Source organism: Salvelinus fontinalis, chromosome 4 (assembly GCF_029448725.1).
Source record: "Salvelinus fontinalis isolate EN_2023a chromosome 4, ASM2944872v1, whole genome shotgun sequence".
Taxonomy (NCBI): domain Eukaryota; kingdom Metazoa; phylum Chordata; class Actinopteri; order Salmoniformes; family Salmonidae; genus Salvelinus; species Salvelinus fontinalis.
In genome coordinates, this window is record NC_074668.1 from 29,747,547 (window position 1) to 29,774,178 (window position 26,632).

Genomic DNA, 26,632 nt, shown 5'->3' on the forward strand with positions numbered 1-26,632 from the left:
ACATAATATGAGTCTATTTTGTGTGGGTTTTGTGTGAGACAATTTACAAAAGAGAGACAGTGAGGTTGTACCTGGTTGTATACTGAACATGAGAAATGGTCTGACACGAGTCTGCACTTTACTAGCCAGGAAACTACAAAGGTAGGTAAGATAGGAAACTACAACAAATGGAGGGAAGAAAGGGATAGAAAAACAGACAGATTGAATGATTGAAAAAAGATTGAATGAATGAAGAGTGAATGAATTGATATAGGACTGGAGTAAGGCTGGACAACAACAGCTCACAATGTCAATATCAGCAATGGAAATGTCCACCGAGCATTGACCAGGTGCAGTCCTGAGATAGGCATGCATTGGAAATGTTGAGTCACTCCATAACATGTAGTCATAAACATAAAAATAGAATCACTAGAACAGGCATCTATTTCCAAGGTCATAACTGGCTTAATGGAAAGCTTCCTGAATAGAATACAGAATCAGGAAAGGATGACTAAGCATTAGAGGTTGCATAGCATATCCATACACTGTACACGTATGTAACCTGCTCTAATGTATTTGAATACACCCTTCATCTTCCCATATGAGCCTCTCGCAATGATGATTATGTCCATAATTGATTCTGCCAAGTTTAGCAAGTGATTCTAATAGCAGATTAATTATGATAGATCTTTGTCGCTTTATAAAAACCTTTATAATCGGCATTGAACCATAAATCCTTATTGCACTCAAAATGCATAATGATTTCATCATAATACTAGATACTATTAGAATGATGGGTAATATATCAGGGCTTGGAGCAAGGGCGTCGTTAAGGGGGGGAAAACATGAATGATTCATGGGGCCCTAGCCTGGTAGGGGTCCCTAAATGTTTAGAGAATTATTTGCTTATAATTTAAAAAATGTTAGACCAAAAAATCTGTGATGAAAATTAAAAAATATATAACCATAATCAGATCAGCCATCTCTATCCAACCATCCAGTTTGTACCCCCCCACCCCACCCCATAATGCACATGGTTTGGTCCATTATTCTACACGAGGAGATCTGACAGTTGCTCCGGCATGTAGCCTAAGCATTCATGAGAGATAACCACTATGCCCCCTTAAAAACAAAATCGGGTTTTCAGAAAAGGAAAGAAAGGAAACAAAGACAGATACAGCAAATTCAGAAAAAAAATTGTTTTTTCCCAGATTTTTTATTTAAGGATTTGAGTGGTAAGCCAATGCAGACAGCCTGCGAACTGAGTAGCCTAGCTAGCCAATATAGCTAGCTTGATAGCTTGCTAGCTACAGGTAACTGCCTACAGTGGACTCACTCGGCTCGGTCAGAGCAGTAATTATTAACATGATGATGATGAGCTACCACTACCAGCTATGGCTAGCTAATTAGCTTTTATTTAGATATTATTATAACTGTATTCACCAATATTTGCTAGCTAGCCAGACTAAAATTAAAACCTAACATGTAGCCTAACGTACACTAACCCCATTCCGTACAAATGTGCACAACAGCGACATTCAAACGAGACTGCAAAGAAAACTAATGGGACTGTAGCGACTGTGTTGACAACAAAATCTGGTGTGAACTACGTTTCTATTCAAGCGTTGATTGACGTGGAAATGGCTCTATAGTATTGGAGAAAAGTTTAAAAAACGGACCCATCCGACGCTGTATGTTACATTGCATAAAGCAACTAATTATGTCTTACAGCCTCTCTCCACCAGGTGTAGCATTTCTCTCACCGTTTAAAAACAAGAAAGGGACAGGGTAAGCCTAGTCATTTTTTGCGTCATCACTGCAAGCTATCATGACTCTCAAAAGCAGCTGTTTACTTCTGAAGATCACTTTAGCACCGCCCTAAATACCCGATTCAAATTCGACACAAACCTTCAAATAGGTATGTAATGACACATTATATAAACTCTTTATATTGTTTTATTTACATTTTAGAGGCTATAAGGTGATGCGTTGGACAGATCGAGTGAAAAAAGCCGTTTCCCCACACGGCATCTTTCCTTCTCACTATCACGCAATAGGTTTCGCTTCCCCATCCGCCATTTTTAAAAAGACTCGACAGAGCTCATTGCCTTCTTGAATCATGCAGAGATGGGCATCATGAAGGCCTCGTTATTGATTTTGTTGGAAAGGGGAGAAATTGTGCTTTACAATGGTATTGATATTACAGTTGATCTGGTAGTATTAAGTTTTTTTGGGTGCTAAAATAAGGTCAATTGTACAGACCAGTGCGATGTACAAAAGTGAGTTAGTTCACGTTACCTATCCATACTGTAAATGCAACTACTACTGCTGTAGACAAAGATCCCTACGTCTGTCTACTACATGAAGTTGAAACAGCGGACCTTGGAGGTGAGGTTGTTTTATAGCAGCAGCAGCATAACTAGACCATTTTTAAATTGTAAAGTTAGGCACATGATGACTTTGACACTTAAATATGTATTACAGTTGATATGTACACTATTACAACATTTTTTCTTTCAGTGGTAGATTTTTAGTATGGTAACCTTTGTAGGGGCGAACATTAAACCTACATTTCCCTTTGTTTACTCACTTTCTAGTGCGAGCCCCAGGCAGGCAGAATCTCAGCCGAAAGCTGTCAGACAGACTCTGATGCAGAGGATAGCAGGGAGGAGAAAGATGAGTTAAAGAGTAGCAGCAGTGCCAGTGAAGGACTGACAGAAGAGATTGAACAAGCAAGTAATAAGGGAAAGGAAGAGTATGGACAGATTCAAAGTGAGGAAGATGAGGTTTTAGATGATCCAACACTGTGGCCAGAGAAAGTACAAGACCATGAAAGAGAAGTTATTGTTTGCAGACTAGCCAACAGGTGTGGTGAGGAGACAGAACTGTATTAAGTCATGCCCCCAGACTCATTTACAGTACAGTAAGTCAGCAAACGGAAGAGAAAAGGTGCAGAGACTGGCTTATTTATAGTAAGAGTGTAAAGGCATATTGCATTCCATGTGTTCTTTTTTCTCATGAGCAAAGTAAACCATCACCCAGTTCTCTGAATAGTAAGGATGGCTATAAGATATCATCCGTGAAATGGCGGAGAATGTATGACAAACTACCAGAGCATGAGGATGGTGTGTCTCACAAGAACTGTTACTGGAAATGGAAAAATCTGCAGCATACCGTAACTACAACTACAGGTATAGACAGTCAGCTGCAGAAACAAATCCAGTCAGAAATGTATAAAAACAGAGCACTTCTAGAAAGGATTTTGGATGTGACACTGTACTTAGCATCTAGGAATCTGATTATCTTGATGATGTGCGCATACTGGACATTACCTAGGCTTACTTGAGCTGTTGTCAAATTATGACCTGCTGTTACATGACAAAAAGAAAGGAGCACGACTGACTCATTACCTCAGCTCTGAGACACAAAATGACTTCATAGGAATATGTGGTCAAAGGGTTTTGAAAGCAATACTTTATGAAAGAGAAGATGCAATCTATTACTCGGTTATACAGTGGGGCAAAAAAGTATTTAGTCAGCCACCAATTGTGCAAGTTCTCCCACTTAAAAAGATGAGAGGCCTGTAATTTTCATCATAGGTACATGACCTCTGTCATTGCCAACAAAGGGTATATAACAAAGTATTGAGATAAACTTTTGTTATTGACCAAATACTTGTTTTCCACCATAATTTGCAAATAAATTAATTAAAAATCCTACAATGTGGGCCTCCCGGGTGGCGCAGTGGTCTAGGGCACTGCATCGCAGTGCTAACTGCGCCACCAGAGTCTCTGGGTTCGCCCCCAGGCTCTGTCGCAGCCGGCCGCGACCGGGAGGTCCGTGGGGCGACGCACAATTGGGCTAGCGTCGTCCGGGTTAGGGAGGGTTTGGCCGGTAGGGATTTCCTTGTCTCATCGCGCTCCAGCGACTCCTGTGGCGGGCTTTTCCTCCGACTGGCTTCCGGGTTGGAGGCGCGCTGTGTTAAAGAAGCAGTACGGCTTGGTTGGGTTGTGCCTCGGAGGACGCATGGCTTTCGACCTTCGTCTCTCCCGAGCCCGTACGGGAGTTGTAGCGATGAGACAAGATAGTAATTACTAGCGATTGGATACCACGAAAATTGGGGAGAAAAGGGGATAAATAAAAAAATAAAATAAAAAATAAAAAAAAACCTACAGTGTGATTTTCTGGAAAAAAAATTCTCATTTTGTCTGTCAGAGTTGAAGTGTACCTATGATGAAAATTACAGGCCTCTCTCATCTTTTTAAGTGGGAGAACTTGCACAATTGGTGGCTGACTAAATACTTTTTTGCCCCACTGTATATGATGCAAATCCAGACATTTCCCATACTGAGCAAAATGTATTATTGGCAAGATATTTACACAAAGATAAAGTTCAGGGAACAGGTGAATGGGAAATAATTGAATGTTTTCTTGAATTTAAAGACTTTGCTAGAAAGACAGGCAGTGACATTTATGAAATGATTTTGAGTGCATTGGAAGGGCATGGTATTGACATTTCAGATTGCCGTGGTCAAGGCTATGATAATGGTGCAAATATGTCAGGAAAAGTGAAGGGAGTTCAAGCACACATACTGCAAAAGAATCCACTGGTCACATACTCACCTTGTGCCTCCCATACTCTTAATCTTGTGGGTGTACATGTAGCTCAGTTGTGCCCAGAAGTATCAACCTTTTTTGGCTGTGTGAATCATCAAATCTGTTCAGTTCCAACCCAGAGCGACGGGCCATTCTCAAGGAAAAGACTGGCTGCTGTCTTAACTGCCTTTCAGACACGCGATGGAGTGCGCGTATTGCTGCGGTCCGACCAGTGTCAACTCATTTACCGTCTATCATAAATGCCCTAGACATGCTTCCTGCTACCTGCAGCCTGACAAACAAAGCCAAATCTGAGGCAAAAGGTCTGAAAAGCTACTTCATGTCTTTCAAGGCAATCTTCCTGCTCACTTTCTGGGTCAAAGTTTTGCAGCGTATTGAGAATAGAAGCCTAATTCTTCAGTCAGAAAATATTTCTCTGGACACTGAAGCAGCTCACATTAAGGCACTACAGGCTCTGTGTAATCAGTGGGACGCTCTTCTGGCAGAAGCCTCCATGTTGGCAAATGAAATGGGTGTAACTACTCAGCTTCACAGTGAACAGAGGAGCCGCCAGAAAAAAAATAAAACGTTTCCCTGATGAGACTGAAGATGACATAGCAAATGAACAGAAGTCAGACACTGGATTTTGCAACACAGTGTTTTATGTGGCTCTGGATAGTATAATCAGTATATTTGGACATGCGATTGCAGCTATATGCAAGGATTTTTCATCAATACTTACATTTAGGAAAATGACTGAAAACCAAATGTGTGTATCTTGCCACAAATTGAGAAAGAATTACTCCAAAGATCTCACAGATGGATTTGAAAATGAAGTGCGACATCTAAAGACAATATATGGTGCCACTTTTTCAGATGGTCTTTCTCCTGTAGAGCTCCTAAATGCCATCCACAAGATGCAGCTACAGAGCATTTTTGGAGAGGTATGCATTGAATTGCGAATGTCTGTAACATTTGCTGTAGGTGAACGTGCCTTCAGTAAGCCGAAACGTATAAAGAACTATCTAAGATCTACAATGTGCCAAGACAGGTTGAACAGCCATGCAATCCTTTCAATTGAAAACCAGTTAGCTAGAAAATTTAACTTTAAAGACAATATAAATTAGTTTGCTCACAAGAAGGCTTGACGCTGGGCTATTGGTGCAGTGTAACCTCTGAGTTTTGTTTACAGGGAACAAACACAAGGACACATGCCTTAACCTGTTCTACACAAGCCTGCCCGGTCATAGGCAAAATACTGTTTCAGAGTATTTTCTGCTATGGTTTATCTCCTGTTGAACTTACTCAGGAATGCCCACATAATGTCTTAACACTACAGTGCTAATTTCACAGACGCTTGTTCTCTGTAGGTACCACATTTATGCCTGCACCACATAGTTCAGGATTTATTTTATTTGGGGTATGCTATAGGCATTTATTTAGGAATTATGCATAGGGCAGAAGAGGGTTAGCTTTGTTTATAAGAATTGGTAATACATTCTTTAATCTGAAACATGGATCATTAGTAATTTCTTCATTAAAACTGACTACAATACCATATATTAAAAAGTCACCAATTGTGTAATTATTTATAATAAAGTATCATAAAAATCTCATGACACAGACAGCTTTTGTTAACATTAGGAACCAAAATGTTTTGCAATACTATTAATATAGGCAAAGGATGAAGGTGGAAACTAGAATCTGCACAATTGTAGTATAGAGCAGCAGAAGCTTATAGTTAGTACATTTAATAACACATATTGTTCAGTAAGTTATTTTAATCTGAAACATTCTGATTTCTATGTTAGGGGCCCGGTAGTTGTTTTTTTCACAGGGCTCCAAAATTCTGACAACGCCACAGGCTTGGAGTGTACAGTACTTCACAATGATCCCAAGTCAGTCTGCACTTCTGACAGCTACAAAAACATCTCAAATAGTATTCCCTTATTAATAATTTTGCAAGTAATCTATACTAAAATATGAGCTAAATTATCTGCAAAGAAAAAAGACTGAGCTGTAAGTGGGTATCATGCTCATTCTGGTACCCACATAATGCTTTCTCACAGAGACGGTATGAAATACTGATGTGAGAAAGATACATTCTCTATACAATTTGTGTCAATGCAAAGTGTGGGTGCCATTATCCTTTTGTTGACACATCAGAAGAAAAGGAATATGAAAAGGAAAATATGGATAATATACTGTACCTCTGCACATATAGCATCAATTATCCGGGACATGAGTCTGTTGACACCAGGAAGAGAAACTGCTGCTTCAGCAACAGTTTATGGGATCCGAATACATAAAAAAAAAAACTAAATACTTTTGGGGAACAAGATCTACAGTATCTGCATTCCTCTCAGCACAGCAACACAGGAATACAGGCACAGCCACCCATGTAGTGGGAGAGTCACTTCGGGGGCTGCCTTACACCCACGGCCACCTATAATGTAGCTATAGAAACTGCTAATATCCACGGGACGGTTAAGCTAACGTAGGTTAATGCGATTAGCATGAGGTTGTACGTAACATGAACATTTCCCAGGACATAGACATATCTGATATTGGCAGAAAGCTTAAATTCGTGTTAATCTAACTGCACTGTCCAATTTACAATAGCTATTATAGTGAAAGAATACTATTCTATTGTTTGAGCAGAGTGTACAATTTTGAATATGAAAAGTTATTAATAAACAAATTAGGCACATTTGGGCAGTCTTGATACAACATTTTAAACAGAAATACAATGGTCCATTGGATTAGTCTAAAACGTTGCACATACACTGCTGCCATCTAGTGGCCAAACTCTGAATTGCACCTTTGCTGGAATAATACATTATGGCCTTTCTCTTGCATTTCAAAGATGATGGTACAAAAAAATACAAAAGAATGGTTCGTTTTTTCTTTATATTATCTTTTACCAGATCTATTGTGTTATATTCTCCTACATTCCTTTCACATTTTCACAAACTTCAACGTGTTTCCTTTCAAATGGTACCAAGAATATGCATATCCTTGCTTCAGGGCCTAAGCTACAGGCAGTTAGATTTGGGTATGTCATTTTAGTCAAAAATTTAAAAAAGGGGCGGATCCTTAAGCACTTACAGATGCATCACAATCACATAACTCAACACTGGTAAGCAACATGTTGTGCTTGTAAGTGGGTGTAATTGATCTCTCTGGTATCTTTAAGTTGCTTTTCTGGATCTAACTCTGTTTAGAAAACCAAGGCAAATGGGGTGAGAGATGTTCTGTGAAGTTAAATAGAGTAGCTTTGATGAATCCACCCAGCAGAGATGCTCATCTGTATAGCAACCTAAGAGAGACACACACCTCCAGGCCTAGCCTCAGGCCAAAGAGAGCCTCTGGGCCCCAGACACAGGGCCTGCTGAGGGCCACATGTACCCACTCCTTCATGCCAAAACACACACTCCACAGGCAAAACACTGGAGCTACAGGTCTGCAATATCAGTGTAGTTATATCAGATCTAATATTGATTTTGTAATGTACGATAACTATGCAGTAAATGTATTACACCCCAATGCATAGTGCACAGTATGATTGTAATCCTATGGCATTCTATATTTTGTTTATCTTTAAAAATGATGTGTCTTTGTTCTTCTTACATTTGTATTTAACTAAACTGAAAAAAATATAAACGCAACATGTAAAGTATTGGTCCTATGTTTCATGAGCTGAAAATAAAGATCCCAGAAATGTTACATAGACACAAACACCTTATTTCTGAAAAATGTTGTGCATAATCTTTTTTACATCCCTGTTGGTGAGCCTTTCTCCTTTGCCAAGATGATCCATCCACCTGACAGGTGTGGCATATCATTTAGCTGATTAAACGTCATGGTCATTACACAGGTGCACCTTGTGCTGGGGACAATAAAAGGCAACACAATACCACAGATGTCTCAAGTTTTTTGGGAGTGTGCAATTGGCATGTTGACGGTAGTAATTTCCACCAGAGCTGTTGCCAGAGAATGGAATGTTCAAGGTAGTTTTAGGGAATTTGGCAGTATGTCCAACCGGCCTCAGAACATGCTTAACCATGCCAGCCCAGGAACTGCTCATCCGGCTTCTTCACCTGCAGGATTGTCTGGGGGGGGGGGGGGGGTATTTCTGCTGAGGAGTATTTCTCTCTGTAATGAAGCCCTTTTGTGGGGAAAAACCCATTCTGATTGGCTGGGCCTAGCTCCCGAGTGGGTGAGCCTATGCCCTCCAAGGCCCACCCATGGCTGCACCCCTGCCCAGTCATGTGAAATCCATAGATTAGGGTCTAATGAATTTATTTCAATCGACTGATTTCCTTATCTGAACTATAACTCAGAAAAATCTTTGAAATTGTTGCATGTTGCGATAATATTTTTGTTCAATATATTTTAATCACATTACAGTATAAAAGTAAATATAAGATGGTGTTAAGAGAAGTGTTGTCAGTGTTCTGAACAGCAGGATGCACACTGTGTAACCCACAGAACTTTGAATGAATTTCAGAACTCTGGCACAGCCCATCTGCTCTATGTGTTGTAGTGACTTTGACTGACTGACTGAGTGACACCACTCACCATGGCCAGGGGCACAATGCCCCCCAGGTCTTTCTGGGCAAGCCGGATCTCTGTCTCTGCCTCCTGCGTGGTGGCATGGCTGCCCGGGTACTCAACCTGCCACGTGATCCAGCGGCTGCCCAGTGGACCCAGGAAACTGTCCACCTCCAGATCCACCTGTAGGACCCTCTGGAAACCCACCTCTGACCTGCAGCACAGACAGAGAGAGAGATGGGAGAGGATCAATATTGTATGAGAAAGTAATGGTGTTTCTATAAGCTCTATCAACACACATTCCTATGGCTAAAAATAGTGGCGTCTAGTGACTAAATCAATGTCTGTAAACCATGACATTTTATAGACTGCTTCTACAAAAGGTCAACTTTTTGGTCCTTGGTATGATATGCACTGTTAGCTAATTCTCACAACTCTGTATTGACATGCTGTGTACTGCCCATACAGTTACACAATTGCTCTGTACAGTAATATATATGAGTCTGTAGCTCAGAGGGAAGCTCCACATAACTGTCACCCTGCTCCAGCCTGGTCTCATAGACTAGACATAACATAATAAGCATAAAATTAGCATATGTTATGTTTGATATGGTTATGTAAGACGGATGGTTACTTAAGGCAAAAACAAAAGTAGGATGGTTGGTCGGGGTGGATGGATGGGTGTATAACATGAACGTCTAGCAACCCAAATTGAATCTCATCACGGACAACTTTTGCATTTTAGCTAATTAGCAACTTTTTAACTACTTACTACTTTTTAGCTACTATGCAACTACTTAGCATGTTAGCTAACCCTAACTTTAACCGTTTTAGCTAACCCTAACATTAACCCTTTAACCTAACTCCTAACTTTTAATCATAAACTTAACTCTAACCCCTAGCCTAGCTAACGTTAGTAAGCCACCTAGCTATAATTCGTAACATATCAAACGTTTTGTAAATTTGTACCTTGTACGTTTTGTAAATTCATAACATATAATACAAATTGTAATTCGTACCATATCATACAAAATGGGTGATGGACTTCCACAAATGAATACATAGCATACGAAATGTAAAATATCATACTAAATGGAGCTTCTCAGATTTACGTACAGAATAATAGAAAATGCTCTGAGACCAGGTGCCTGCTCTGGACATGAAGGCCTGGGTGTTTACCACTGCCCTTGTTTGCAGCAGTACAATATGAATATATATAATTGTATGCAAGGAGAATATACGGCAGGGCAGACAAATGGAGAGCATTGAAAATATAATTTCCCAGTGACAGTCTCCGGTGCTCAGAGTTTAAATATAGCCAGGAGGCAGCAAAGGTCAGCTTTACACAGGAGCAGGAGGAGATTGGAAATGGCACAAGATCTGTTAGCCATGTCTTGTGTGTCAAATGGCAGGGCTCAGGGCCAATACATTTCACACACTGTCTCCGAAGCGCACTGGTACTAAACAACATCTCCTTCATTTGAGGCTTGCCAGAAGAAAGAGAGATTGAAAGAGATAAATATGCACTCTCTCTAAAGCTCTCTTTATGCTTCTTGGACAACGACGCCAGTTTGTCTACAGTACGTATGGCACATGGCACCCTTTCCAACATAAATGTTCCCTTTTTTATTGTTGTGATGAACAAAGAACAACATGCATTGTACTTCGAGAAAAGACATCTGAGCAAATATATAATGCTCTCAATTATGAATGTGACTCAGAAAACAGGAAAACGCCTCCCGAGTGGCTAAAGCACTGCATCCCAGTGCTTTCAGTACACACCCGGGTTCGATCCCAAGCTGTCGCAGCTGGCCGCGACCGGGGGACCCATGATGCGGCACACAATTGGCCCAGCGTCATCCGGGTTAGGGGAGAGTTAGGGATGGCCGGGATGTCCTTGTCCCATCATGCTCTAGCGACTCCTGTGGTGGGCCAGGCACATGCACGCTGACTTTGGCCGCCAGTTGCACGGTGTTTCCTCCGACAGGAAGCGAGCAGTGCGTCAAGAAGTAGTGCGGCTTGGCAGGGTCGAGTATCGGAGGACGTATGGCTCTCGACGTTCGCCTCCCCCTAGTTTGTACGGGAGTTGCGGCAATAGGACAAGACTGTAACTACCAATTGGATATCACGAAATTGGGAAGAAAAAGGGGTCAAAAGTACAAAACAAAAAAGAAAGCAGGAAAACAATGAATAATAGACCAGGCGTTTCATTTGCTGAAACCTGGGTTTTTGTAAGGCTTACACTCACTCCCCATTCACATATTTTTTTTCACTCAGAGTGAATGAGTGATTTGTTGCGTCCGAGCGCACAACAACCCAATTTTTCGATGAAGCAGAAGTGTGTAGAAATATTTCAAATGACAACCAAAGAACTTGTGCCACATTCCATAACAGAGTAGCAATCAGTGTGGAGAGAGATGGGCTGTGCTGTGCTGTCAGAGCAATGTTATGACAGAAAACATCCTTACATAACTGCTTCCTCCACAGTCCCTCTGACAAAACAGATGCCAATTTCAAATCAAATGTTATTTGTCATTATTTGACTTTACCTTGAAATGCTCACAAGCCCTTTCCCAAAAATGCAGTTAAAAAGTCAACGAAAGAAAATGTAAAAATGAAATAGTAACAATGTAAAATAACAATGACAAGGTTATTTACAAGGAGTACCGGTACCGAGTCAATGTGTAGGGGTGCGAGGTAGTTAAGGTAATTGAGGTAATATGTATAGTACATATAGGTAGGGGTAAAAGCAGGTTCTGGGTTAAGGGCGGGCCCGCCCTACCGTACCTCCTTGCCCGTCCAAATAAAATATTGAAATATATTTCTAATTTATTTGACCGAGACGCACGCCGACAGAGACGCATCAATCTCAGATAAAGCATCTGAGAGAGCGAAACAGCACCACTCTGTCTCCGTATGTGATAAAAATAAACAATCTAAGGGCAAACAATTCACACAATGAAACAATGAATGTGCAAGAATTGGAGGGAGACAGTGAGGTACATTCTGGAGAGCTGAGTGCAAGCATTCTGGAGAGAAATGCCCATATCTTCGCCACACACCCCTCCCCTTCTTCTTCTTGTTTCAACATTTTAAATGATACTCAAGACACATTATCTTCACACATTTTAGATGCTTTTCAATGACAGCCGCAACTCAATAATCAGCTATTAGGCCTATTGGCACACGCGCTGCCCAAATTTCTGGCTTTCCAAATAGGCATAGGCCCATGCACTTTTGATTTGAAACAATCCACAGCTATTTAAAAAAATACGCTTATTCTCTTCTATTTTATTTGTCAACTTTAGGCCTATGTATTTTTCTTAGTTGATGATGGAAGTTATAGGTCTACTGCTGCATTGGCCAATAGGCTGTGTCTGAGCCATGCGCTAATTTCTATAGCTGCCAATGGATCATGGTGTATCAATGAGTCCATATGGCAAAGGCTGGTGTTCTTGCATTAGTTGAATTTTAACTTTTAGATTTGTATTATTTTTATTCATATTTTTATGATTAACCACGTGACAATAATTTTGAGAAACGAAAACATTACTATGAAACTTTTCCACAAACTTTTCCGCGCATATAAAAATAATCATAACTGGCACGCAGATAGGTAGAAATGGTAGGATAAATTGTAAGCTTCCCCAGACCCATTAACAAAATCCATCCAACTGATTCATTCTGGCGCTGGTCCTGGGTAAAAGTTACTAGGCAATCAGGATAGATAATAAACTGAGTAGCAGCAGCATATGTGATTTGTTTCAGGAAACTAGGCATATGTCGCGTGTCACTACTTCACAGGAGAGGCATTTAATTTTTTTTTTATCAAAATGTGTTTTTTGGCAGAAATGCCTCCTGGAACATGTGAACTTTCATGTGACTTAATAACAAACTTCTATGCTATCTGTAAATATGGATACAATTGTTAAATTATGAGCCTAGCGGTGGTGTAAAGTACTTAAGTAAAAATACTTTAAAGAACTACTTAAATAGTTTTTTGTGGTATCTGTACTTTAGTATTTATATTTTTCCCAACTTTTAATTTTACTCCACTACATTCCTAAAGAAAATAACGTATTTTTTACCCCTTACATTTTCCCTGACACCCAAAAGTACTAGTTACATTTTGAATTATTAGCAGGACAGGAAATTGTCTAATTCACACACGTATCAAGAGAACATCCCTGGTCATCTCTACTGCCTCTGATCTGGCAGACTCACAAATTTTCAGATATTATAAGTTTCTAATTTTGTCTGAAAGTTGTTATCTTTGCAAGTTAAAGCATACTGTTAGGTAACTAGCCAACATTAGCTGGCTGGCTTGCTAGCTAACATTACGTGTATGATCTGTGGGTAACTATTAATCGTATCTCAGAGCCAGCTAACAATGAACCTGGTTGGTTAGCTACTTGCAATTTCATGCCGGGTAGTAATGTTATGAGTTGGGATTATGGTTCCTTGTTTGGCTAGCTAGCTACATGTCTAAACAAAAGACTCCACTATGCAGAAACCATTTCACTGTACCATTTACACCTTCTGTATCCTGTGCATGTGACAAATAAACTTTGATTTAATTTGATATAGTGTGTGTTTACCAGAGATGGTAATGTGAAGAACAACATGACCTGCACCAAAGTCAAATTAGGATATAACGCTAGGCCAACGAGACAGTGTCCAAGTTCTAAAATGCTCTGGTAGAATTCCCTGTTATTATTTCATCATACTCACAACCGTAAGCTATTTTCTGTGATTGGCTCGCCATTAACTTGTAAATAATGATCTTGATTTGAGTTTATTTTCCTGTAATAATGAGTACAAATGAGCTAAAGTGAAGAGGTTGTCAGCTATATGATATGGTCATTATTTGAACTGGCTAGCCATCTAACAAGCTGTTTATAACGTTTCTTTTAGTTGCCTGGTGTGCTAGATTGACATATACTGAATTAATTTTTAAACGGGTGGGTTTATTGGTGTTAAAATTCTCCAGTTATGCAATTTTGGACAACCAGGCTGCTAATGTCATGCAGTCTGTAGTTTTTGTGTGTATAATTTTTCACAACGACAAGTTTGATGTCAGATGACAATAGAATGTTCATGATGTCACTCCGTCAACTGTCAATAGATGTAGTATAAACCAGACTTTAGTCTTGACATCTTTGGTTGTTTAGTACATGGCTTCACATGTGAATCCTTAAAGAGATGGGTGGGGCTAAGGCTTAAGAGTGTGTGAACGATGCTGAATGGGTGTAGATAAAGAAAAGCTGTCCAAGTAGGTGTACCAAAACACTCAAGGGCCATTTTCTCAAAAGTGGGGTTACAAGTTTATCAGCTTTCAAAGCAGAATAACTTTCCCATTGTTCCTTAACTGTAGTGTATGATATACAGACAAAGAGTCTGTACTTTAATCCAATGTAAAAAACACAATTTAAATGTTGCTACATAAGACCGGATCGAGCTGGTCGGTCACATATGTGAAGAGTATGAAAGTGTGTCTGTGTGTAAGTCAGTTGAGGCTCCTCAAAGGAGGAAGGGGAGGATCATCCTCTTCAGAAAATTCCATAAAAATCTAAATAGTGAAGCATTAAAAAAGTTATCCTTTTCAGATTAAAACACACTGTTTTGCAACGAAGGTCTACAGTAGCCTCAGCAACACTAGGGTAGCACCATGGTGTAGTCAGAGAATGGCTAGCTTCTGTCCTCTTCTGCGTACATTGAATTCAATGCAAAACTTAGGAGGCTCTTAATTCTCACCCCCCTCCATAGACTTACACAGTAATTATGAGAACTTCCGGAAGACGTCCTCCAATCTATCAAAACTTTTGCAACATGTTGTCCACCCAATCAAAGGATCAGAGAATGAATCTAGTACTGAAAACATACACTACAGCTAGCTAGCACTGCAGATCATAAAATGTGGTGACTAGTTTACTCAAAGAGAGAGAAAGACAATAGTTTTCAACAAATACGTTTCTCCCAAAATTAAGAAGCGTGAGAGAGAGAGAGAGAGAGAGAGAGAGAGAGAGAGAGAGAGAGAGAGAGAGAGAAAGATTTAAGTAGCTATATTTGGTTTAATTTTTTTTAACTGTCACTTAGCTAGAAAATGCAGCTAGCTATTTTAGTCTACTTAAACACCTGGCTCAAACAGAGAGGGATGCTATGTTAGCTAGCTGGCTATGGATCCAACACTGGAACTCTTCTAAGTCAAGGTAAGCTTTGGTTTAATTCATTTATTGCCACCATGGTCCGCTGGTGTAACTGCTAAACTGCTTTCTGACTGTACACTGTACTGCATGATTGCAGCGGGTGTAACGTCCTGACCAGAGTTCTTATGTGTTTTGCTTGTTTAGTGTTGGTCAGGACGTGAGCTGGGTGGGAATTCTATGTTGTGTGTCTAGTTCGTCTGTTTCTGTGTTCAGCCTAATATGGTTCTCAATCAGAGACAGCTGTCAATCGTTGTCCCTGATTGAGAATCATATATAGGTGGCTTGTTTTGTGTTGGGGATTGTGGGTGGTTGTTTCCTGTCTTTGTGTTTTGGCTGCACCAGCTAGGACTGTGACGGTTAGTTTGTTTTGTCATTTTGTATAGTGTCTTGTTTTGTGTTAATTAAATCATGGAAAATTACCACGCTGCACATTGGTCCTCAGATCCTTCTCGCCTCTCCTCGTCTGAGGAGGAGGACGACTTAGACTGCCGTTACAGCGGGTTTACTAACGCTAGTTGTAGTAGTTCTAGTGGACTATGACGTGACAACGATGTAGGCTGTGTTTAGCGATTAGCAGTCATGATATGTAGGTTTGGCTTGGAAAAGTATTTTCGCCTGGTCACAGACAGCTGATGTGTTGTGCACTGAAGTCCACAAGGGAAGGGAGGAGGAGAGTGTGTATATAGTTGCAAGAAGGAATTATATATACAATGAGCAAAATGATCATGCTGTTTTTATGTGGCTGCTATGGAAGTGAACTGTTTGCGTGTGATCAGAGGTGTATTCATTCCACCGATGCTGTTGACAAATGTTTCTGCAAACGGAAGGAAACAGGGATAAACATACCTTTGTCCAATAGAAACTCACATTTGCAACTGTTGGAATAATGTTTACACCCTATATCAGCTAGATGCAGGCAAGAGTGTGCAAGGCAGTTTTGAATGTGTCACTCTGTCACCTTGATTACTCAAAATTCTCTCTACCTGTGTTGAAAACTTTCAATCATAGGCTAGGTTGTAGCAACCTGATGATGGGTGCAGGGACAATTTGAGTATCATGTAGTAGCCTAAACATGTCAATGTTATATTGAGCTGGGTGAATGGAATATGAAGGACAGTGTACATAGAGCCAGTGCAAGAAAAAAAGTGGGTCAATGCAATCGACCGGTTGGTGACCACTGGAGTAAAGTCAAACTAATAAAAGTGACTGAGGAGCGGCAGGATATGGCAAGCTACACTTTTAGAAAAAAGGGTTCCAAAAGGGTGAAATTAAACACTGAAAGAATAAAAATAAAAAATTCTCTCCGAAAATTATTCTGCACAGGAACAGAGGATGATTTCAGGTTTTTGATTTAGAGATGTCAATTATTGCCCTCCCTACGGCATATCAAAGGTGGCTGTGAAAATTAAGGACTTTACGAGGTTTCATATTTCCTTTGAATATACAGTAGCACGCCAGCTTCTGAGATATCAGGAATATATGATGCCAGATGACGGTTTTCTTTGTTCTCTGAGCTTAACCTTAACACACAGGCATTCGGCAATTTAGCAATTTTGTGAAACAAAAAAATCTGACTACAATAAAAAGAGCAGAGAGAAACATTTTTGAGTAATGAAGCCCGTAGAAAAATGGATAGGATAGGAGAGGGTAGAATATGGGAGGAGAAGAGAGATTGTGAAGAAAGAGGAAATATTGAGGAGAAGAGAAATTCATATAGTTACATGCACATATTATTTTGGCCCTTTGACTTTGATGACACCACCTTGTTCGTAAGAGCAGTGGAAACAAATGGCAACAGCTAGTGTGAGATGAGTCCTGGTGAGCAGCTTGCCAGTGGATATTAACACTGGCCAGACTGGTGGGGGAGGTCTACCATGCAGGTGAGGGTAGATAAGCCTGAAAAAACATTAGTTTACACCATAATAACACTCACTGTGAGTCACTGAATAAGAACGGCACTATATAGTTAAAATACAGCGTGAAAGTGTACGTGTGTGTGTGTGCATGCGTGTGTTATGTGCTTATATTCGACAGACCATGTAAGCTGTCAGAATGCGATGCATTTAATTAAATAAAGTGCACTTAAAAGGACAAGTTCACTTGTTTTTACAAAATCTCTTTTCAGATGTAAATGTATATGGCATGTTACAGAAGTGTCCAGACACTTTTTTTGCGATTTCACTTGGTTTTGAGAAACTTACCCCACCAGCAATAGACTTCCTCATTGCTTGTTCTGCAGTATGGGGGCTACGGAAGAACATTAACAAAGGCTCCAAAAACACCCAAATACGTCCTTTTAGAAACGGCAAAGCTCTCAGTATAGTGATGCAGGTCTTTAGATGTTGTACACATGAAAATGTGTAATTCCGAACTTTATCCACAACTTCGTATTCCACTTTGTTGGAGTCTAGCGATATTTTTCCATGTGCCAGCATGCACATTCTTTCTCGTTCCCATTGTGGTGATATGAGAAATGAGAAAGCACACACATCTATTGCTGGTGGGGTAACTTTCTCAAATCCAAGTGAAATAGCAAAAAAAGGTGTCGACACTTCTATGACATGACATTTACATGCCATTTAAAAATAGAGATTTGCTCAAAAAAAAAGTGAACTTGTCCTTTAAGGTATTGCGACAATTGTTGCTATGAAGTCTGTCTGAACTTTTGAAGATAAGGTTAAGCTAATCAACATCTGAAGCTGCTAATGTTACTGGTAAAGGAGATACTGTACCTTACTTAATTTGGCCAATAAACCACTAGTTCTCATGGATGGTCGGGGCAGGAGAGAAAGGCTGAAAATTCTATTTTATCTTCTATTTATGTTCTATTTATCAATAGATGGCTTGCTGTAACACTGCATGTACAGTTCCATTGTTACAGTCCAGGCTCTGCTGATGTGTTGCTACTGTTGCACTTGACCCAGGTCAAATCAAATCAAAGCTGATTTGTCATGTACACAGGATACAGGGTGTAACGTGCACAGTGAAAAAGTCTACTTGCCAGATTTCCCCAACAGTACAGTACACTATATAAAAACATGAACAAATAAATAATACAAAGTAGTAAACATTTGTTAGAGATACTGGTCCAATGTCCTAATGAATTAAAGATACACCAAGAGAGATCCATCTAGGATTATTCCTCAAAACTTCTGTCTGTTATCAAATCAAAATCAAATCAAATCAAATTGTATTGGTCACATACACATGGTCAGCAGATGTTAATGTGAGTGTAGCGAAATGATTGTGCTTCTAGTTCCGACAGTGCAGTAATATCTAACAAGTAATCTAACAATTCCCCAACAACTACCTAATACACACAAATCTAAAGAGGTGACTGAGATTATGTACATATAAATATATGGATAAGCGATGGCCGAGCGGCATAGGCAAGGTGTAATAGATGGTATAAAATGCAGTATATACATACGATATGAGTAATGTAAGATATGTAAACATTATTAAAGTGGCATTATTTAAAGTTGCATTTTTTAAAGTGACTAGTGATCCATTTATTCAAGTGGCCAGTGATTGGGTCTCAATGTAGGCTGTTTAGCAGTCTGATGGCCATGAGATAGAAGCTGTTTTTCAGTCTCTCGGTCCCAGCTTTGATGCACTTGTACTGACCTCGCCTTCTGGATGGTAGCGGTGTGAACAGGCAGTGGCTCGGGTGGTTGTTGTCCATGATGATCTTTTTGGCCTTCCTGTGACACCGGGTGCTATAGGTGTCATGGAGGGCACCCTCTGGAGACCCTTGCAGTTGAGGGCGGTCCCGTTGCCGTACCAGGCTGTGATACAGCCCTACAGGATGCTCTCGATTGTGCACCTGTAAAAGTTTGTCAGGGTTTTGGGTGACAAGCCAAATTTCTTCAGCCTCCTGAGGTTGAAGAGGCTCTGTTGCGCCTTCTTCACCACACTGTCTGTGTGGGTGGACCATTTCAGTTTGTCTGTGATGTGTACGCCGAGGAACTTAAAACTTTCCACCTTCTCCACTGCTGACCCTTCGATGTGGACAGGGGGTGCTCCCTCTGCTGTTTCCTGAAATCCACGATCATCTCCTTTATTTTGTTGACGTTGAGTGTGAGGTTATTTTCCTGACACCACACACCAAGTGCCCTCACCTCCTCACGGTAGGCTGTTTCGTCGTTGTTAGTAATCAAACCCACTACTGTTGTGCCATCTGCAAACTTGATGATTGAGTTGGAGGCGTGCATGGCCACGCAGTTGGGGGTGAACAGGGAGTACAGGAGGGGGCTGAGCATGCATCCTTGTGGGGCCTCAGTGTTGAGGGTCAGCGAAGTGGAGATGTTGTTTCCTACCTTCACCACCTGGGTGTGGCCCATCAGAAAGTCCAGGACCCAATTGCACATGGTAGGGTTGAGACCCAGGGCCTCCAACTTGATGATGAGCTTGGAGGGTACTATGGTGTTGAATGCTCAGCTGAAGTCAATGAACAGCATTCTTCCATAGGTATTCTTCTTGTCCAGATGGGATAGGGCAGTGTGATGGGGATTGCATCGTCTGTGGACCTGTTGGGGCGGTATGCAAACTGAAGTTGGTCTAGGATGGCCGGTAAGGTGTAGGTGATATGATCCTTGACTAGTCTCTCAAAGCACTTCATGATGACAGAAGTGAATGCTACGGGGCGGTAGTAATTTAGTTCAGTTATCTTTGCCTTCTTGGGTACAGGAACAATGGTGGCCATCATGAAGCATGTGAGGACAGCAGACTGAGATAGGGAGTGATTGAATATGTCCGTAAACACACCAGCCAGCTGGTCTGTGCATGCTCTGAGAGCGCGGCTAGGTATGCCGTCTGGGCCAGCAGCCTTGCGAGGGTTAACATGTTTAAATGTTTTACTCACGTCAGCCACGGAGAAGGAGAGGGGAGGGGGCGCAGTCCTTGTTAGCGGGCCGCGACGGTGGCACTGTGTTATCCTCAAAGCGGGCAAAGAAGGTGTTTACTTTGTCTGGAAGCGTGATGTCGGTGTCCGTGACGTGGCTGGCTTTCTCTTTGCAGTCCATGATTTCCTGTAGACCCTGCCACATACGTCTCGTGTCTGAGCCATTGAATTGCAACTCCACTCTGTCCCTGTACCGGCATTCTGTTTGTTTGATTGCCTTGCGGAGAGAATAACTACACTGTTTATATTCAGCCATATTCCCAGACCACTTTCCAAGGTTAAATGCGGTGGTTCGCAATTTCAGTTTTGCGCGAATGCGGAAGTTAGAATAGCAGTGATCGAGTGTGTATTACCCCATCCATGGTTTCGGGTTAGGGTAGGTTTTAATAATCACAGTGGGTACAACATCTCCAATGCACTTCCTTATAAACACACTCACCGAGTCAGCGTATAGATTGATGTTGTTCTGAGGCTGACCGGAACATATCCCAGTCTGCGTGATCAAACAAATCTTGGATTCCGATTGGTCAAACCAGCGTTGAATGTTTCTAGTCACTGGTACATCCTGTTTGAGTTTCTGCCTATAAGATGGTAGGAGCAAGATGGCGTCGTGGTCGGATTTGCCGAAGGGAGGGCGGGGGAGGGCTTTGTATGCATCGCGGAAGTTAGAATAGCAGTGATCGAGTGTGTATTACCCCCTCTAGTACTGCAATCAATATGCTGATAGAATTTAGGTAGCCTTGTTCTCAAATTTGCTTTGTTAAAGTCTCCAGCTACAATAAATTCAGCCTCAGGATATATGGTTTCCAGTTTACATAGAGTCCAGTGAAGTTCTTGAGGGCCGTCGTGGTGTCTGCTTGAGGGGGAATGTACACAGCTGTGACGATAACTGACGAGAATTCTCTTGGGAGGTTATATGGCCGACATTTGATTGTAAGGAATTCTAGGTCGGGTGAGCAGAAGGACTTGAATTCCTGTATGTTGTTCTGATTACACCATGAGTCATTAATCATGAAGCATACACCCCCGCCCTTCCTCTTCCCAGAAAGGTGTTTATCTCTGTCGGCGCGATGCATGGAGAAGCCAGGTGGCTGAACAGATTCCGATAACATATCCCGAGAGAGCCATGTTTCCGTGAAATAGAGAATGTTACAATCTCTGATGTCTCTCTGGAGGGAAACCCTTGCTCGAATTTCATCTACCTTGTTGGACATTGGTGAGTAGTATACTCGGGAGCAGTGGGCGATGTGCACGTCTACGTCTGACCAGAAGGCCACTCCGTCTGCCCCTTCTGCGGCGCCGTTGTTTTGGGTCGGCTTCTGGGTATAGATCCATTGTCCTGGGTGGTGGTCCAAACAGAGAATCCACTTTGGGAAAGTCGTATTCCTGGTCATAATGTTGGTAAGTTGATGTCGCTCTTATATCCAATAGTTCTTCCCGGCTGTATGTAATAAGACTTAAGATTTCCTGGGGTAACAATGTAAGAAATAATACATAAAAAAACTAAATACTGCATAGTTTCCTAAGGACTCAAAGCAAGGCCGTCTCTGTCGGCGCCATTTGCAAAGTTAATCACAGGCATCACAGGGGGACCAGCTCCCTCCCTCCAGACCCTGGGATAGACAGTCTCTCAAACTTCCAGCATGGACTCTACTTAATTTACACCAAAGGCCTTTGGATGTGTTCCATACGGCTGGGCTGATAATCACTGGCTGTGTTGTTCTACTGAGGCGGGGCCATGTCTGATCCAGGTCACACAGACAGGCAGTCAAGCCAACAGCACCACAGAGACACGTTTGGGAAGAGCTAGATAAGGGCTGTGGAGGACTGAGGAAAGAGCAGCTGGCAGGCTGGCTGAGATGAGATGGGAAGCTGGAGAGAGAGCTGACAAAACTGAGAGTCCTCACTCTGGCATGGAGAGGAGAGGAGACAGGCTACACACAGGACAAGCCATCTCAAACCTCTCATTCTCTCAATCACTACAACAAAGCATTACCAGCAGGGGTGAAATAAACATGTTGATAAGACCCAGCCATCACATATATTAAAACATCATTCTACTATTTACAATGAGACAGGTACTCATTTCATGCTAAAAACAAGTCCTTTACAAACAACAGTATGTGGCTCATGGTGTATTGTTCTGGTACTTCTGATATGGTCTGAAACTCACATTTGAGATACCTGAGCGATTTCAGTCACACACAGCTAACAAAAGCCTATCTTGTTAAGAGGAGGCTAGCTATTGAGTGTTTAAGCCCCAAGGAGTCTAAAGAAATAAAGATTTAAATGTCACCGAGAATAAACTGATAGAACAAATAAAACTGTCCTTCCTGAGGTAATTCATTTCTTGCAGTCCTCTCTAGAGAAAGACCATAATTGAAACTGGCTCTATTGTCCTATTATCAGAGCCAATGTTTCACTGTGACACTGTCATTTAATCTCTGAGAGATGTGATAGGTGCTTCTGTGTTCTCTCCCTTACACCGCTGGGGCTTACACTGCTATGCAACCATCATAGGTAGGTAGGTGTGTGTGTGTGTGCGCGCGTGCGCGTGCGCGCGTGCAACCACACACAGCAGTCAGGATGCAACCACACATAGCACCACACAGTCTGTAAGAGATGGGGAAATGAGTTGACAGAGGCCAGTGTGAGATGTGGTGATGGACATATCCTGCACACAGTCAGTAGAACAGAAGCACCACACTATACTACATCACACTACAGGGAGGCTTTGAAGGGAGGGGGCCTCTTGCAAACTCCAAAGCACTTGTGAATTCAAAAAATAATCAAATTTAGGGCTCCAGTGGTGCTAGAAAACACTACCCTGAAATGTCTGCTGTTCCCATGCTCATCCAGGTGGAACAGTGATATATCAGCCCTCTGCATCACACACACACACACACACACACACACACACACACACACACACACACACACACACACACACACACACACACACACACACACACACACACACACACACACACACACACACACACACACACACACACACACACACACACACAGTAACGTATTTATTCTGAGAGGAGGGCTCCTCACACATGCAAGATAACCTGTCATATTCGATCAGGAATCAATAGTTCACAAACATCACCTTGCTTTACTACATATAAATCCCAAATATTTGAAGATAGGATACAGGCATTATGGGAATAATATTATATGACTAATACAGAGACTATAAAAAGGGCTCAGAAATTGTGTAGACCACGTGTTTATGAATTCCAGGATGTATTGTATAATTTAACCTGTGGCTAAAAAGGTAATTTTATTTCACATAAATTATGCAATACGCAAACTGCCAATTACTCACTACTGTCATTCACCTGCTTGCTGACTGATTCTGTGCTTCAGAGTCATCTGGCTTGTCTCTGAGCAAAGCTACCGGCAGTCATAAATATGCAAACAACTCCAGCTGCAGTGAAGTGCTAGCACAACTGTAATTTTCTACTTCCTTATCTCAGCAAATTAATTCCATGGAAGTCACATATGAAAAGCACCAGTCTAGTATACGCCTGTCTGTGCTACGAAGAAGACTTGTGCTGTGCTCAAAACAGTCTGTAAAACATACACACACTGTTCTCAGCTGCAATGACATACAATATAAAATTACAATATACAGTGCAAATTTGCGGAAAAAGGGAAAATTTAACAAAGATTGGTCAAACATATATCCTTATAAGCTTATGGACTAGGAGAGGCTGTATAAACATAGACCTCAACCATAGCTACTGTGTATGTTTCCTCAAACGTCCTGCATGAATACAGAAAGCAGCCGGCTTTGTTTTTCTACTTTTTTTCTACTACTCTTTTCAAATGTGGCTGCAATTTGGTTAGCCTTGACAATAATAATACATCAGAAGGATAGAATCAGTTTAACTTACAAAGCCCTTTTAGTCGAACTACAACTACCAGGGACCAGGAATGTGAGAAGGGTGGGGGTAGGAAATAGGATGAGAAGGAAGTGCGGTGGTAATAGCCAGTGAAGCCCAGATGAAATTTCACTAAGCTGTGGGGGAATTTCATTTCACAGCCGTGGGGGAGCCCGTCAGAAGTGTTTTAGCCAAGGCCGCTCTCGTCACGCACCCACCCCAGAGGTGAGAGTCTGTTGTTAGGGCTGCATCGTGAGGTGGGACCCCAACAGTCAGAGCATGAAACCCAATCTAAGGGCCCCCCCAACAATCTCCTAACCTACACCCTCACTAAATCCCTCAATGCTTGATTACTGAAAGGGAAATACTGTGCATTACAAAGTCAAGAGGTAGAAGAGAGAGTAAAACATATGTTGAAAAGAAAAACAATATTATGAAACAGAAAAATAACGGATAGCTATGTTACAACCATGAATAAATTCAGGAGTTGTATTGTTGCTGTGGATACATCATTATCAGTAAATTAAGAGGCTGGGTATTTGACGTGGCCTCTCAAGTGTATTCACTTCTGATAATAGGCAGAGAAAATGATGGGCCAAAGTATCTTGAAATATAGTTTGAGGAGAAAAACATAAACAAATATCTAGTAGACTACTATTTATTCTAGAGGCTTTCTAGTCGTCTAACTATTCAGTGGAAGAATGAGAGAGCGAAGAAGAGAGTGAGAGAGAATGACAGAAAGACAATGAGGAAGAGAGAGAACGATAGAGAGACAGGGGAACAAGCCGAGTCCCCTCTGAGACCAATACTCAACGGAGCTTTTCAATTCAGCCTGTCCAGAAAAGAACGAGAGATAGCGACAGGAGGAGAAAGACGTAAACTCCCACTCAGACACTGTCAAATAAAAGGAAGACAAGAATGAGAATAATGGTGATACATCTCAGGGAGATGTTGCTGGGCGTTTGCTCTGGAATGGTCATGGTTATGCAGTGAGATGCATGGGTTATTCAAGTGGCCACTGGAGAGATGAAGCTGGCCCGGGTAAAGGGACGGCATGTAGCCTAGTGGTTAGAGTGTTGGTCCAGTAACCAAAACATTGCTGGATCAAATCCCCGAGCTGATGAGGTAAAAATCTGTTGTTCTGCCTCTGAACAAGGCAGTTAACCCACTGTTCCCCAGTAGGCCGTCACTGTAAATAAGAATTTGTTCTTAAAACTTCTTGTCAATAGGGGGGCGCTGTTTTCACTGTAGAAAAAATTGTGCCCAAATGAAACGGCCTCGTACTCTTTTCTAGATCATACAATATGCATATTATTATTACTATTGGATAGAAAACACTCAGAAGTTTCTAAAACTGTTTGAATCATGTCTGTGAGTAAAACAGAACTAGTTTTGCAGCAAACTTCCATGCAGGAAGTGAAAAATCTCAAAACGGGGCTCTGTTTCAGGGCCTGCCTATTCAATTGCCTTATATTTATCGATATGCATGCACTTCATACGCCTTCCACTAGATGTCAACAGGCAGTGGAAGGTGGAATGGGGTGTCTAGCTTGATCTGAGGCCGAACAAGAGCTTTTGGAGTGGCAGGTCAAGAATTTTCTTTGTCTACCAAGGTGCGCGGCGAAGCTCGACATTGGCTTCTGAAAAGCGTTACGTATACACGGTGAATATCTCTGGCTCTGATTTTATTTGATACATGTGATAATAACATCATAAAGTAGGTTTTTTCAACCAAGTTTTATCAGTTTATTCAACGTTTATTGGGACTTTTGGAGTTTTCCGTTCTTTGCGCCAAGAGAAGATGGGCATGTTCGCACCACATGGCTAGCTAAGGTTGCTAATTCGACAGAAGAAATGGACATTCTAAAACCAAACAACGATTTATTCTGGACCAAGGACTCCTTGTACAACATTCTGATGGAAGCTCAACAAAAGTAAGAAAACATTTATGATGTTATTTCGTATTTTTGTGTAAATTGTTGAGTCCTATTCTCCGCCGTTTTGGTGAGTGCTGTCTCACAATAACGCAAGCTGTATGTTATGGTATTTAAAAAAATCTAACACAGCGGTTGCATTAAGAACCAGTGTATCTTTCATTTGCCATACAACAAGTATTTTTATGTAAAGTTTATGATGAGTTCTTTGGTCAGATTAGGTGAGTGTCTAAAATATCTCTGGAGATTCTGGTGAATCGATGCTACGTATTCACAATGTATAATCAGGATTTGTAGCTCTAAATATGCACCTTTTCGAACAAAACATAATTGTATTGTATAACATGATGTTATAAGACTGTCATCTGATGAATTTGTTCAAGGTTAGTGATTAATTATATCTCGATTTTGTCGGTTTTGTGCAAGCTATTTTTGCGGGGAGTAAATTGCGTTGTGTGTTTGGCTACTGTCGTGAGCTGATAGAAATATATATTGTGTTTTCGCTGTAAAATACTTTTAAAAAATCGGAAATATTGGCTGGATTCACAAGATGTTTATCTTTCA

General features: G+C 41.2%; 1 protein-coding gene across 2 annotated transcripts in view; it reads right to left on the reverse strand.

Moving 5' to 3' along the window:
- Positions 1-26,632, reverse strand: part of LOC129853492 (transmembrane protein 132C-like) — a 211,449-nt gene that overhangs the window by 49,594 nt on the left and 135,223 nt on the right. For both annotated transcript variants that reach the window (XM_055919598.1, XM_055919599.1), the window contains one exon: positions 9,157-9,343. In XM_055919598.1, coding sequence (XP_055775573.1) covers positions 9,157-9,343 — 187 coding nt within the window. The remainder of the gene's footprint in view (positions 1-9,156; positions 9,344-26,632) is intronic.